We start from the raw sequence: 15,316 nt of genomic DNA on the forward strand, positions 1-15,316 counted from the left end.
GAAATTAATTTCTGGATCATTTCTGGAAATCTGAATGGATTACTTTTTTTAATTTTGGTAACCGGACAGCTACGGTGAAATAATAAAACATTTTGGACGATCGAACCTGAACATGTTTCTGAAATAGGGTCGCACTCGTAATATAAACTTTCTCAAGGTTTAAAAAATAGATCTTGAATAAATCTATTTGATATCAGGACAGCAAATCAGAAAGAAAGACGGATGAGCGAGCAGCAGACATTTAGCGTCTGAAACAGGAGCCAAGAATCAGGGCGAGCCAACAGCCTCAACGGGGAGCTGCAAAGTCGAATGTCTGATTATCAGGCCTTTGTGTGTAAATGGAGGTAGCATGCTGGGCTCAAGATACCCAGACACAGCATGAGTGATGGGCCTGTCTGCTGGCTTGAGCTTCTCGGGAGGAGATGGAGCCCCAATGATAGCCTTTAGGGAAGCCTGAGGGTGAGACACTGACAGCGTTGATAAAGTTACTCTAAACGTCCCGCACTTCAGCCACCCAACAGAATGTGCAGACTAATGAAAGTTTCAGACCCCTTTGCCCTCTGAACAGGTGAGCCCAGCTGACTTCTCTCAAATGCTCGGGTCTGGTCCAGCAAAACCTAAAATGCTGCTTAAATGCTGTTGGTAAAACCCACATTCCATGTGTCTAGCCTTTCTCCAATGTGTGACATTGTGTATTGTCATTCTCCAAGCGGTTATGTCGCTTGGACGACCCTGTCAAGTAGTGCCTGTATTATTCCATGTTCAGACGAAGGGGACAGCATGTTCCTATGGAGAGAGTGCTTTGTCCGGCACGTCCCATGTATGACCTCATATGCGTTTCTCAAGGAAATCCCGCTCGCCTCGAGGTACAATGACAGAGCTTCCTGTTTAATAAAGCAGAATCCGGCTTAGTCAAATTCTCCATCGCCTTATGCAAGTCCGATGTCACACCAAGACCAGTCGCTCATGCCCTATTCGCTTTTTTGACAGAAACATTTTGATAAACATCCTGTATCACTATCGAGATTCGTGGGTTTGAGAACGATCATCTGAATCAAATTAAAAGGCTGTTTTAAACACTTTCATATCTAAAATATGAATGAATCACAACTTAACATGCACACATGCCTAACATGTCAACACATGCACTTTCATGCACCATTTCCATATATTGAAAGACATACCTGTACAAATACCCCGCATGCCATCATATCCGTATATATATCCATACTACATTGTAAACTCTTGGAAATACTTTGGTATTCCATAAAGCAATACGAAATGTCACGCTTTGTGTGACAAATAATGTACTTTCTATTCTAGTATAATGATATAGAATGCATGCATGCATGTGTGTGTGTTGCACGTTATACCTTCAAGCAGAAGCAATTTATCCATAAGTGCTGCCTCAGCAGCCACAAACACAGGCAGAAGTCGAATGCCAAGACCAGCCCACTTCAAGACAAGATCCGAGGTTCAGTCTCTCATCAGTCGGTTTGAGGGATCTGGAGGAGACGGACTGGAGCACGCAAGGATTTCTCATTCCTCATGCAATGCTTTCAACCATAAAGGCAAGGTGGTTTATCTACGCAATGTTTAATTTCGCTACAGATAAGGAAGTGAATCGAAGTTAAACCTTTGAGATCTTTTCCTCGGTGAATTCGTTCCTTTATTCGCCGACGGGATCCGAAGCGTCCAGCTGGATTTACTTTACGTTTTCTTTGATCAAATCTGAAATAAAACGACCGAGGCAGTTCTCTACATTCATATTAAGTAAGTTGTGGATGTTTTGTTCGTCATGCAAGCAGTGGTATTTAAACGTTTAACGAAATGAGGTTGATAAAGTAGTAAGATCTGACCGGGATTTTCCTTTGACTAATTCTAATAGCCGGACTCCCACTTTCTCTCAAAACGTATTATTTCTTCGTTTGAGTCCTCTCATCATATTAAAATGAGCGAATATTCGTTCCATATTAACACAAGCTTATTGCTTTTCAGTGAAATGAATGAATATTGTGCAAAACGATCTTTAAAACGGCTTCCTTTAAGAAAAGTCTATAACTTTAACATATGTAGTATGAAAAAATATACATATTTCTACTGCAAGTATTCTACCACATCGAAAAGCATGTTTACTTTAGTTTAGTATTACTACAGTAGGTTCCTACATTTAATCCATTTACTAGAGAATACTACAGAATAGTATAAAACAATTTATACTAACAATAAACAAGCTGATAAAGTATAGTACTGCATTTTTTATGTGGGTTGTTCTCAAAAATGGTTTATCATTTTTCAGATGAACAATAGTCAAACCTGTTATTTTCTGGGCGTTTTTTTCTTTAAGATGCTACATTGCATTTTACAATATATTGATATTGCTTATGGTGAAAACGATGGTAACTAAACTGTTCCTTTCTACAGCTCCCAGTTCCCTCTGGTGGCCTTTGCACATATAGCACAGCTGTGATTTGAGCATCAAGAAGGAAAGAAGTGCATTTTTCATCACAAATCCAACCGACAGCATTTTCAAGGAAATACAAGTACTATGTTCAATTTCAACGGCGCTAGTAGAACATGACAAGGACTACACATTTAACGGAGATCCTCAAGAAAACTAGTTTTTAAAGAAGGATAAGTCCTATGATGGAAGCTTCGTATTCTGCAAGTGCTGCGGTGGAACCAACGTTAACCCCCAATGTCCCGATGACCCCTTCTCCAGGCTACCTGCTCAGGATGTTCCGGGAGTATCAAAGCAACGCCGTCATCGTGGCCCATTACAACTTCACCGGAAAGCTGAAAGAAAACAAGTATCGTGACGGGCTAAAACCCGAAGCCATCACGTTTCTCATCATCTGTCTGCTCATAGTGGTGGAAAACGCTGTGGTTCTGGTGGCGATTTGGAAAAACAAAAAATTCCACATGCCCATGTACTACTTGCTGGGTAACTTGACGCTGTCGGACTTGTTAGCAGGTTTCACCTACATGGTAAACATAGTGACATCGGGGGCAAACACTCTCACAATGACTCCAGTCCTGTGGTTTCTCAGGGAAGGTGGCGTTTTCATAACCCTCGCAGCTTCTGTCATCAGCCTTCTCGCCATCGCCATCGAGCGCCACGTGACGATGGTACGAATGAAGCCTTACCAAGGTGCCAAGCGTGGCCGAATGTTCGGTCTGATCGGCGCGAGCTGGGTCCTGTCCGTGCTCTTGGGCGTCCTTCCCGTCATGGGCTGGAACTGCATAGGAAACCTAGAGACGTGCTCCACCGTGTTGCCTCTTTACGCCAAGAGCTTCATCCTCTTCTGCATTACCGTGTTCACCCTGGTGCTGCTGGCCATCGTGGTGCTCTATGTACGCATCTTCCGCATAGTGAAGTCCAACACCCAGCGGCTGGGCTGCGGCCCGCAACGCAAAGGTCTGGCGAAGAAATCCAAGAAGTACTTGGCTCTGTTGAAGACGGTCACCATCGTTCTTGGCGTCTTCATCGCGTGCTGGCTTCCTCTCTTCGTGCTCCTTATGCTGGACTTCAGCTGTCCTGCTCAGAGCTGCGAGGTGCTTTTCAAGGCGGATTACTTCTTGGGTATCGCCATGATCAACTCTCTTCTGAACCCTATCATTTATACCCTAACTAGCAAAGACATGAGAAGGGCCATATTGAGACTCGTGTGCAGCTACTGTCTCCTGACCAAAGATGGACAGGTGAAGAAGTTCGGCATGCCTTTCTTGGATTGTAGCACGAGTAGGGCTGAGCTGCCGTCTCATAGGCTGGAAGGGCTGGAGACGACGGTCTCGTCTGGGAACTTTTCACCCACCACTATCAAAGCTATCTATCCTAGGGTGTATAAGAGTTAAAGGAGAAAGACGCTTGGGCGCAGTTCAACTTCTCCGGATCCAGTTTGTCTTCTGATTATTTATGAAACTGAAAAGGAATTAAGTCTGAAGTCAGAGACTAAACAAAAACATTTCTCGAGCAAGAAGTGGAACCTTTGAGTCGGTCACATATATTGGCTTCCTACACACGCATTAAGCTAATCACGAGACTGCCTGAGTATGCGGTAGACCAGACAAATGGATTTTTCTAACTGTGATAAGTACCAGTGTTTAAAACGTATTGTCTGAGGGTCAAAGTAGCAGAACAAAGGCTATATTCACTTTTTAAAATAGCATTTCAAACAGCATGCAGTGAAAACTGTTTTACAGCTGAACTGAGTGAAGTCCAGACATGTGCACAGACACGTTGTAAAGATTCTTTAAAAAGATGCTCGTATGATTTGTAAGCTATTCCTGTCGGTTTGCAAAACAGGTCATTTGTAAACATTCAGAGACTTGTAAGTATAAAAAGCTGCAAAGAAAATGTAGGGCCAATCTCTCCAGACAATCAATTTAGCATGGATGGAATACATACACACAACAAATAAAACCAAGGAAAGTGATCCTTTTCATGGTTTAATAACACAGGCTGGAGTTTACATCTCCCTGTATCCAAACATGTCATTTAAAAAAGTAGCACAGGCTATATAAACATTGTATATTATATAAATATGGTTACAAAGTTTTGTATGGATTGATATCATTAAGCTGTCTTCAGTGATAAGAATAGCACTGATAAAAGTTTTGTTTTTGTAGCTTAAAAAAAATGCATTATTGTTTAAATATATTTTGTTGATCCTAAATTATGAGTCCTTTAACATGTTTATATGTGCATTAATGATAATTAAAAGATGTTCTTGAATGTTTTCAGTTTGTAAAAAAATTATTGTTTATATTATCAAAGCCTGTTTGTGTTGCAAAATGACTATTTATTTGTGCCACCAAAATTGTTTTGATACTGAATATGTTTATGATCACTTGACTGAAATGTTCCTCATAGTCCTAAAATCGTTTGATTTTTGAAGGCCAAAATATAATTATGACAACATATTTTATTTAAAAAGTGTGATTGAAATGCAAGGCTTGAACAAAACTCAGCCAATATGAGATTGAAAAAGAAGGAAACTAACCGTTTGATAAAATGCTGAAGACACAATTTTGAAAAAAGGGTGACTATATAAAAGATGCTAACTCCAGTACATATAATCAAGTTTTTATTTATTTTCAATTTTTTAGGCACATCATTACTCCCAAAGTTACATTGGTGTTGAGCTGACTATCTCTCTAAAACGTGGAAAAACTAGTAGGGGATGAATAAGTGTCCCTAAACAAAGGTACTTATGTATGTAAACAGAAACCATTTCAATCAACATGCTCAACAGAAGGCATCTGACAATTTGTGGTTAGCGATAAGACCACAAATGCAGAAATCAAACTGCTTTGAATGCAAAGCTATAAAAATAAGAAGCTCGCTAAATGAGCTGATTTCCAGTTGCTTCAGTCACACCCACACCACATGTTAACCAGCCATAAACTACACGAGCAATGTGGTTTCATTCTTTTCACAGGGCATGGGCCACACGGCAAATTGTCTCACTGCTCGGTGTTTGCAAAAAAAACCTGTCGAAAAAAAAAGGTCCGAAGCTCGTGCCAGTCCGGATGTTTATCAAAACTGAAACATCTGTCTGCACCTCAGAATCGAGGGCACCATCTGACTCATTTATAGAGTTACAAGTAAAGGTTGATGTGCTCACGCAAACACAGTGGGATCACACGGCTAGTAAAAATGCCCTCATCAACGCAAATTATATATTTAAATGTCAAATTTAGTAAAGGGGAAAAACCTGCAATATTAAATGAATACTCAATTATAAAACATTACCATCTCAGATAATCTGTTAAATCATGCCTTCTGACATATAATTGGTTATACATTTCTAAAGGCATTTTTACTTTTGGCAAAAAAAAATATTTTAATGAACATTATTCGAATTGATATCTTCATGAATAATCTCCCATTTCACTTTAAAAACGCATCACATACTGATTTTTATTTGATTCATATTAAAGATTCATTTTTACAGTTTACAGCAGTGAATCACAGACTGCGTACTGATTCAATATGATCTATAAGTGATTAAAATTGCTGTTCATGCCAGCCAGCAAAAATGTAAAACAAAAGTACTTTAGCACAAAGAACAAAACAAATGAAAGAAAAAGTTCAAATTGAAAAATATCTTTTCATAACAAGAGCGAAACAAAAAGAGCTCTCTGGTCACATGCTTTATTGCAAAATTCAACCAAAACCAATATGGGATATGGAAAGAATTGTTTCCTATTGTATTTTGTACACGGGATTATTTTGAATAAATTATTAAAATTTAAGAATAATGTGTCCACCAAGCCTGTACAGTAATATCTGTAATTTCACATTTAAAATTCATCCGAATATTATTCAGCTGTGGAAACTAGAGCCTTAAATCAAATAGATCAATTTAAAACGTTTACAAAAAGCTGCCCGGAGGAGTCTGTGGAAAGAACTTATATGAATGTATAGTGACACCTTGTGGTATGACAACCAAAACTGGGTCAAATTTATTAATAGACTTAAAATTATCTACAGACATGTATATATACATAAAACGAACAAACTGGAAAAGAAAAACTTTAAGAGGAATAGTGATCGTTTAGTGTGTACCGGGACTACCACTCAGTATTAACCAGGCTCCACATCTCATCGCTGACCTCGCAGGGGGAACGGGTGGATGTATCTATGTTGATAGGGGCCGCCACATCCCCACCATAGTGAACTGTTAACAGATAAAAAAAGATTTCTTATCAGTGACGGAACCTAAAGCCACTCAGTTCATCTTCGGCATCTATATGTGATAAGATTACCTCCTCGCAGTATATGTGGCTCTGTGTCCACCTCCAGCTTTATTTTGGTCACTTTAAAGTAGAGCTGAGCAACATATCTGAATCACAAGAGCAGCAGAAAAAAACAATTAAATAACATTAATTAGCTAATCAAATGCTGGAAATATTAAAGCACCAAAGCAACTTAGTTGGAATAATTGTACAATACATTGCATCTAAGCCACTGGGTAACAAACCCTGACCTTCACAAAACCACATCAAAACACCACCCAATGCGTGATTACATAGGGTCACGTGATAAGTTAATGTAAGGTCATTAGAGCATGTACTTTCACAAAGCAAACACCAAAACGAATCCTTACATGGCTGAAGGAATGACTTCTGTTGTGTCCTCGTCCACTTCCTGTTGCAGGGTCTGAATCTCCTGCTCAGCATCTCGAAGTCTTTCAAGCTCTCTTTGTAGAAACCTGCCGTCTGAGTCAAGGGAAAAACCACAGAGAACAACCGAACGCTACAAGAAAATGACTTATAAATAACAAAACTGCTAATGCAATGTCAATCCCGGACAGGCTTTGGTTAAAGAACAGCGTGGAAAAACATGGTCTGTTGCAAAAGAAATGAGCAATCACCTGACACCTACAGTATTGTTACCATATAGTGTATATAGTGCCGATAGTATTGCCAGACAGTATAGAAGGATACTCCTGCTCCGAGTCCAGTATCTGACTTTTGGATAGGTTTCGCTGCACTTCCTGTTCGATTTTCTCAATCTGCAGCATCATCTGGGTCTTCTGTCCTTCTAAATCTAGCAGCTTTTGGCCGACCACCTCCTCCGCATGCACAAGATCTTCAAAGAGAGGTTAACATAGAACCATGACGTTCGCAAGGTAACACTATAAATGCCGTACGACAGCGTTTAACTGAACCAAATTGAAACAATACCATTTAAGATGTCGGTTGTGGTCTTCTTGGTCTTGATGTGATGGTCGAAGAACTCCTGCAGCTTCCCTCGTGCTCCTCGCAGGACGCTCTCTGCTTTACTGCTCTTGATAAACTCGATCACGGCCTCACCTGATTTCTCAAGGTCATCGTCATGCAAGGCATCGTTCTGTGACATGACTGCAGTTTCCAATGATGTCTGAACATAAATAAATACAGAAGAAGAAGGTGAACACTAGGAAGTGATGCATTGACCATTTTCAACTATATCTTTACATTTTAAGCGACAATTGATATCTGATTCGGACTTACCATAACTAACTAAAACTATCTGCAGTATTTCACAAGTAAAAAAAACATTTATAACATCTAAAAGTCAAGATGACTGTAAGATTGTAGGTTGATCGCTTCCTTTTTCATAAAAGCAATGACACTTCTTAAAATATGTAATGGACAGCGTGTCCAATACGAACACAAACAATTCTCGATGGCTTTGTAACTATTTTAATAACTTTCCTAAATAAACATAATCAGGTTGCGCAAACAACATATAGAACAGTAAACCAAAGATGCCTAAAGAATCACCCGATAATGGAAAACAGTGCACAAAAACGCACATTCTCTCTTAGTCAGCTCGCATTATGCTTTAAAACATGCTTTATAACAAATATACAATAATCTGTACAATGTTGTGGTTTATAGTGATATATATGAATGTAAACACGCTCACCGGACACAGCCGCTGTCTGCACGATTTCAAACTGGCTGTTGTTGGCGCGCTTTCCGAACTGCGCCTGAACAAAAATCATTAATGAGCTCTAGTACTGCCGCATTTTGAGCAAATGTGTTTTTATTACACGTGCTATATGAAATAAATTGTACGCTTTTGTTTGTTTAACGTTGTTTTAAATCGACTCGAACTTACGATCAGGCAACATGCGTGACACCTTGCGTAGATACTCCGCCGCCATATTGGAAAGGGCACGGATGCATTGTGAAGGCAGGGAACGAACGGTTTATGTTCTACGTGTAGTACAAGAGTTGATTTTATTTATGCTGAGGATGCTCTTTGATATGCGTGTTCTTCGTATGGTGACCAATGGTCACCTTCAAACGCAAAGGCTTTTAAATACTTTATTAAACAGATGTTTTTAACAATAAATCAATCTGTAAAAATGTTCAATTGTAATGATTTCCCAACAGGAACACATTTTTATTGGATAAATGTGACACTACATCGAGAGAACAGACGTGTCGTTTTTATTTTAACAACTCCTTTTCTTGTAATAGGATAAACAGTTAATTCTGAACCACAAACACTTAAAACAAAAGTTTGCTGAACTAAAACTTGTTAAAACTTTGTCAAGGGGTACGTAAACAATCCCCCCATGATAACTGGTCCCTCATGACCAAATGTTCAATATGAAAAAAACAACTGATATTGTACTGATGAGAGAAAATGCTGGTCATTTCAGCATCACCGTTTGCTCTTTATCTCCTTTTTTTCTCGATCTATTCTCTTCTGTCTGTACAGCTCTCTAAAGTGAAGCCTCTTTGGATTCAGCCCATAAGCTTGGAGTCTCTGTCTGCTGAACTCTTTGCCACCCATCTTCATCATGAAGGACCTAGAAATTAGGCGTCCACCGGGGCGTCTGTTTTTCTTTATGGGCAATTGAGGTTTTTCAGTCTTTTGAGTTGGCACGTCCTCGTGCTGCGCTGTAGGAGATTTTTCCACTTTCACATTCTTCTTCTTCTTCTTCTTAGGTACTAGGAATTCATCCTCCTCCTCCTCTTCTTCTTCATTCATGGCAGCAACGTCTTTAATGTTTTGGGCTTGTGCTTGGTCAACATCATCTTGCGTAGAACTTTCAAGTTTGTCCTCTCCGAGATTCTTCTTCTCCTCAGACCTCTTCTTACCAACCTTCACTTTGCCCCCCGTCTTCTCCTCACCGGTGTCCCTGTTTTGTAAAAACAAAAAAAGCATCTGAAATAGTGGGCCACAGAAATAATGATCTAAATGTCCCAGCTGGTTCGGACCAATAAAAACATATTTTATCACTGAAAAATAGAATTTTGTTGATCACACCAGGCGATGTCAATGCGATGTGTAAGGCACCACTCACTTGTTGTATAGTGACTTAAACACTTGCTCTTTCTTTTTGGCATTCCTTGCTTTGATCTGAAAGTTCTTCACCTCACGGAGTTCCTCCGTCTCTGCCCTGAACAACATGGACAAAATTAAACTTAAGCTTATAGATAATTTTTTTTTCATTTAATGTCCAGCACAAACATGGAAATAAGTCATTTATTACCTATACATGCAAGTCTTTCTCAGTGAGCACCAGCTGTTTAGCTCTCTTTCTTCTGCACTCAGGATCTACGGAAAGAGATTTGGATGAGAAACTATGTGGGTTGCTATGTGGCTACAAACAGGCAATGTATAGTCATCATTTTTCCAAAATCACAAAGCTCAGGAACAAGTGCATAACATAGTTTGACATTAGTCGAATATTTTTAAATAGCATACAGATCTGCTCAGAGAGAAGATTACTGTCCTCAGGCCCTGGTCAGAGCTGTTCCCGAAGAAACGGCAATACCAGGTCAGACACAATCGCTGCTCATCAGCACAGTGTTGACGTCTCCATCCATATGCATACACAAAACTTCCCACATCATAAAAACTATTTATTTAAAAAGTTGCTCATAGTTTCTGACCTCATTGGTGGTGAGGCCGAAATCATTGGGCACGACCTCTCTGTAGCGAAACCTGCATGGCAGATCATCAATGATGTCCTCATAATCCAGTTTATAGTACTCATCCAAATACTGCTCAAAGGTCTTCTCCACTGGAAACACAATGATGTAAGTGATTAAAATAACGAAATAAAGGTATAGCCTAAAAAGGTTCATTCTGCTAAATGACCCACAAAACATGAACACTGTGTTGTTTTGGATGTACTGTATATGGTGGCTCCTTTTGTATTCCACAGAGGTCATGAGTTTCATAAAATTTCAGTACCAATACCACCATAGAGAAACCGATACACTTACTTGGATCAAAGACCGGCTTGTTTTTGGAAAGGGTCTCCGCGAAATGAGACTTCTTCCTCTTCTTTCCCATGAGAGGAGCGTCAGCTTTGCTCGTTTTCTTTCTCTCCTCTCTCTCCTTCTTTCTCTTCTTCTTAGACGATGGCTGTTGACTGGGGTCATAGTCAGCATCCATCTGTCAGAGAGACTTCAGGTTAGACTGGACTCATCTATAAACAGTTCAATTCGGTGATATAAACTACCAGTCCAATGTTTTAATGAATTATGACAATTTGTCCAATGGGTCATAAAAATGGTCTTACAATAAAATCTGGATCCTCACAGTTGGGCCCATGGTTTTCTTCTACATCATAAGTTTCCTCTTCAACAAACTCTTCCTTGTTTTCTCCCATCCATGTGTCCCAGTTCCATTTAGCTACATTATAAAAAACCACAAACCTTGAGAAACACGTTTGGAGACTTTCTCATCGATAACATGTTATCTGACTTACCTTGATCGTCGTCATCATCATAATCAAACTGTGGTTTCTCGTCCTCAGCCTCTTTGTAGTATTCATTGTCGAAGAACTTCTGCATTCGAAAATGGAGAGCGATGAGAATTTCAATTGACGATAACAACACAGATGTATGATATCTTTGAGCGTTTTTAAGGCGATGAACGCTAAAACATCGACAGCCAATCAAATCCATTCTTAATTTGATACTTTTAACTTCAGACACACCTGCATGAGCTGGTCGTGCTCCTGTGGGTTAAAATCTCCCTCCAGATCGACCTCATCAAATGCCAGCTGCTCATTCCCTGTAAGCTCCTGGAGTGTCTTCAGCTTCTCCACAATCTCTGCACGCTTCAGGTTCTTTAGTTCCTTCAGCTGCTGCTGTTTCTGTTCCTTCTCCTACAGGATGCATACATGAACAACAAGAGCTTAAAACAGTAGGAACTACTCTTTTCCTCTTCCTACTGTCAAGAGTATTTCTGGATTGATATACCCACGAGCAGCCAATCAGAAAGAAGCACAGAATATTAAATACATTTTGATTGGTCAAGGTCAGTATTGTTTTTGTCAAATATTCAGGCAATATTACCTTGACTGTATACCAAAGCTAACATTATTTTTGGACTGCTTAGCTTTCTAAGCCAAGTTTTCCCCGTAAAATGAATTGCTTTTTTTTAAATCAAGATTTTAGACGGCATGACACAACTGATGTTAAACAGCACCGAGAAAGAGTTAATTTACCTTTTTCTTCCTTTCGGTCACCTCTTCTCTTTTCCTCTTCCTACTGTCATCTTTGCTTCGGACGGAGGTGGCAATATTGCGAGGATATGTCTTGATCTATAGAGGAGCAGAGCGCTGACGAATAAAACATTACTGTGATTTTCCTCGCATTTGTTGACACGTTTTCCCTCTCTCACCTTTTCAGCGTCAGGCTCCTCAAATCGAAAGTTGTAGTGCCTCTCAAAGTCCGCCTGTTTCTTCAGAAAAAACTCTCCCTCTCCCTCGGAGTCATCCACATCCTCCTGCACCACCTCATTATAGGTGGGGATCCTGAAAATCATTCACATTACATATAAATGGATGATCGAGATCACATGCTCATACGATTCTTGAATTCGGTATATAAAAACTACATTTGAAATATTAAAAACAACCTGTCCTCATCTTCCTCCAGGTAGCCTTTGTTAAGCATGTAGTCTCGAAGGAAAGTCTCTTTCTCATCCAGCTGAGGGTTGTTCCAGTAATCTCGCAAGTATTTCTGGATTGATATACCCACGAGCAGCCAATCAGAAAGAAGCACAGAATATTAAATACATTTTGATTGGTCAAGGTCAGTATTGTTTTTGTCAAATATTCAGGCAATATTACCTTGACTGTATACCAAAAAAAAAAGAGTCCCAAATAGTTTAAATGGACAGTTCATTTACTCACCCTCGAGTTGTTCCAAATGTGTTTGCATTTATTTACCAAAAAATTACCAAACAGTTCGTGGCCACTATAGTAAATATAAGAAAAATTGCTTAAAATCTTTCTTTGTAGGAAAGCAAACAGTTCTGGGGCACGTTTGCCATTTTGCCACACTGGTAGTCAATGGTGTCCAAGAACTGTTTGGTTAGAAGCATTTTTGCAAATACTTTTCTCTGTGTTCATCATAAATCAATTTATAAACATTTTAAACAACTTTGGGGTCAGTAAATAATGTCATAATTTCTATTTTTGATGTGTTGAACCACTGACCATGTCCACAACTTCCTCCTTTTCCTCCACCTCTGCTTGACCCTTCAGCCATTCCACAAAGTCTGCCTCATCTTTGTCCTTGAACGGGGGAAAAAGAGGCACAAATACGAAGGTTTGTGAGTAGAAGTCTGCCATTATCATTGTCTTATTTCATACATTTATTTAACACAAACGATCTTTAAATAAAGTGCATCGTGTGAGAGCATTTTAATCTCAGAACCTTCTCCACTTGTGTTTTGGTTCTTCGTGTCAGCAGCTCTTCGTCTTTATCGCTGCCCTCATCGTCGCTGTCACGAAGAAACTTTCGGAAGCTGCCAGATGGTAAAAGTCAAGTAAAACATACTCTTTAAAAAGTTCAAGCATAAGCCTTGACATATATGAACCATATTCATCGTTCAAATTGTCACCTCTTCTTTAGCTCCTTCTGTTCGTGGATGTAGGTGGGAGATGCAGCTCTCTGCAACACAAACACATTATGTAGCGTGTGTTTGCCGTGAAGCACAAAGTATTTTGTTGTCCTGTTTTGTTGACCAATCACATCACAGATTTAAAGCAAATACCTCCTGCATCTGTTTGGAACCCTCTCCACCGCTGCCATCCTCATCGTCATCATATTTTCTTAAATAAATGACATTAAATTGAGTTACACACACAAAACAAGCAAAAACTAAATGTAATCTAACTGCTTATTATTACAAGACCCGCCGTTCTAATTTCTTACCCTCCTTTCTCCAGTATGACCTTCCGCTCATAATCCTTCAAGAACATGGGCTTCTCTGACTTTTTCGAAGTGGACGGCTTTTCTTCACTGCCTGATTCTGATGCTTTGTAAAGAGGGTTTTGCATTAGAATCTTATTACAGTACCATAGATAACCATCAGATACAAAAGTTACATACATTCCTCCAAATAGAACGTGGCATCTTTCTGATAGATCTTTGGATCCTTTTTCTTCAATAGCGAGAGGGTTCTGTAGAAATCCCGGTCAAGCTTTGGGTCCAGCTCCTACACAATGGTTAATGAGAGAGTTATATAGTCAAGTCAGCTTTATTTATATAGCGCGGCGAGGAACCCAAAACTCCATCGGAGGAGAAAAAAACCTCAGAGCCTAACCAGGGGATTCCGGTTCCCCTCCGGCAAATGCTGCAGCCTCTGCACAAGCTCGACAGTGCTTGCACAACAAGGCAAAATTTAAAAAAGTTAGATTTAAGATTATCATAAATAATCTAGTCCTTTGAGAACATGATGATAACGGGAGATGTGTGACAGGCAGGTGAATGTTATCTTACCACTACACTCTCATCTGTGTCAGAATCCGAGTCTGATGAATTCTCCTCATCCTGGTGTCCAAATCGGTCCTTCACTAGAAGATCAAGCAAACATAAAGATCTCAGGAAGTAATCTGACTACTACGCCGTTTTGCTTAGTTTGTTTATATAATACAACCTTAAACATTAAACTTAAGCAGTTTATCATTAAAAACACTACAGAGTGTCTTTGTGTGTTGTGTTTTAGGTGTTATTCCAGTAGTGTTTAATGGTGCTGGATAACACCCCACCAATAAAACTTAACAGGAGATTCACAGAGATCATTAAAACCAACATAATCCTCATTAAAATGTTTAAGGAACTTTTACTACTACAGTTAGTGCTATTAAATACACCAGAACATTCATATTACAGGGTGATGTGAGAAGATCGTGTTTGAATCGGTCATAACTCACGTTTCTGCAGTTCCTCCTTTTTCCGATATTTCTCATATTTCTCTGCGAACTTCTTGTTGATCCTCAGTGCCGCCATTGTCGTGTAACGTTACACTTATAAACTATTGAATATCGTCAGAATATCATCTCGCGATTCAAAACCTCATGCTGCTCGTGTTGTTCCGCCGTGCAGCATGGACACGTGACCTATGACCCCCAACGTCATCAGAGTTCCGGGTTTCAAACGTGCGTTAGTACAAAGTAATACAGTTGTGTATTAAAGCGGTTGTTTTTCACGGGTTGATTTGGAATCCGTGCTTTATTTTATATCTCGTTTTATTTTTATTATAAACAAATATCTTATTTATATCTGGATTTAAGTGCTTTTGGTTGGATCGCTCACGTGGCAGGCTGTGCTTTTTATTTGATATTTTATTTATCAATTAAAAGGTATTACAAAATCATATTATAAATGTTAGCTACAAGACAAAAAAAATTAACTATTTACACAAATATCGGCGCTTTTGACGTGTTACGTGATTTGATCAAGTCACAAACATCTTTCCGACCACTAGAGGGCAGTTGATAGTCAACAAAATGTTATTGTTTTATTTTTTACTTTATTTCAAACATTATATATACACATC

At 39.3% G+C, this 15,316-nt stretch overlaps 3 protein-coding genes across 6 annotated transcripts; 1 reads left to right on the forward strand and 2 right to left on the reverse strand.

Annotated features, from left to right (window-relative positions):
• The first annotated feature begins 1,489 nt into the window (after positions 1–1,489).
• On the forward strand, positions 1,490–4,791 carry s1pr5a (sphingosine-1-phosphate receptor 5a). Its single transcript, XM_079456168.1, has 2 exons — positions 1,490–1,773; positions 2,425–4,791. Exon 2 carries the CDS (start codon positions 2,644–2,646, stop codon positions 3,853–3,855), a length of 1,212 nt encoding a protein of 403 aa, XP_079312294.1. The 5' UTR covers positions 1,490–1,773; positions 2,425–2,643; the 3' UTR covers positions 3,856–4,791.
• Positions 4,792–5,071: 280 nt separating this feature from the next.
• Positions 5,072–8,658, reverse strand: spc24 (SPC24 component of NDC80 kinetochore complex). Of its 4 annotated transcripts, none has more exons than XM_079456169.1 (6): positions 8,420–8,658; positions 7,693–7,888; positions 7,453–7,597; positions 7,113–7,217; positions 6,772–6,848; positions 5,072–6,683 (listed from the first exon to the last, which is right to left on the reverse strand). In XM_079456169.1, exons 2-6 carry the CDS (start codon positions 7,865–7,867, stop codon positions 6,577–6,579), a joined length of 609 nt encoding a protein of 202 aa, XP_079312295.1. In that variant the 5' UTR covers positions 7,868–7,888; positions 8,420–8,658; the 3' UTR covers positions 5,072–6,576. The 4 variants fall into 4 exon arrangements, with proteins under 4 accessions (XP_079312295.1, XP_079312296.1, XP_079312297.1 ...); XM_079456170.1 differs by having other exon boundaries at positions 8,002–8,426; XM_079456171.1 differs by having other exon boundaries at positions 8,275–8,420.
• A 20-nt stretch (positions 8,659–8,678) lies between these two features.
• Positions 8,679–14,904, reverse strand: kri1 (KRI1 homolog). The gene is made up of 19 exons (XM_079456178.1): positions 14,691–14,904; positions 14,257–14,330; positions 13,867–13,972; positions 13,690–13,792; positions 13,529–13,586; positions 13,376–13,425; positions 13,189–13,279; positions 12,969–13,046; positions 12,386–12,489; positions 12,149–12,281; positions 11,973–12,068; positions 11,460–11,630; positions 11,229–11,307; positions 11,040–11,152; positions 10,741–10,912; positions 10,405–10,535; positions 10,002–10,066; positions 9,813–9,908; positions 8,679–9,647 (listed from the first exon to the last, which is right to left on the reverse strand). Exons 1-19 carry the CDS (start codon positions 14,764–14,766, stop codon positions 9,167–9,169), a joined length of 2,277 nt encoding a protein of 758 aa, XP_079312304.1. The 5' UTR covers positions 14,767–14,904; the 3' UTR covers positions 8,679–9,166.
• Between the last annotated feature and the right edge of the window lie 412 nt (positions 14,905–15,316).

The sequence above is a fragment of the Barbatula barbatula genome (assembly GCF_947034865.1).
Source record: "Barbatula barbatula genome assembly, chromosome: 5".
In the NCBI taxonomy this organism is placed as follows: Eukaryota; Metazoa; Chordata; class Actinopteri; order Cypriniformes; family Nemacheilidae; genus Barbatula; species Barbatula barbatula.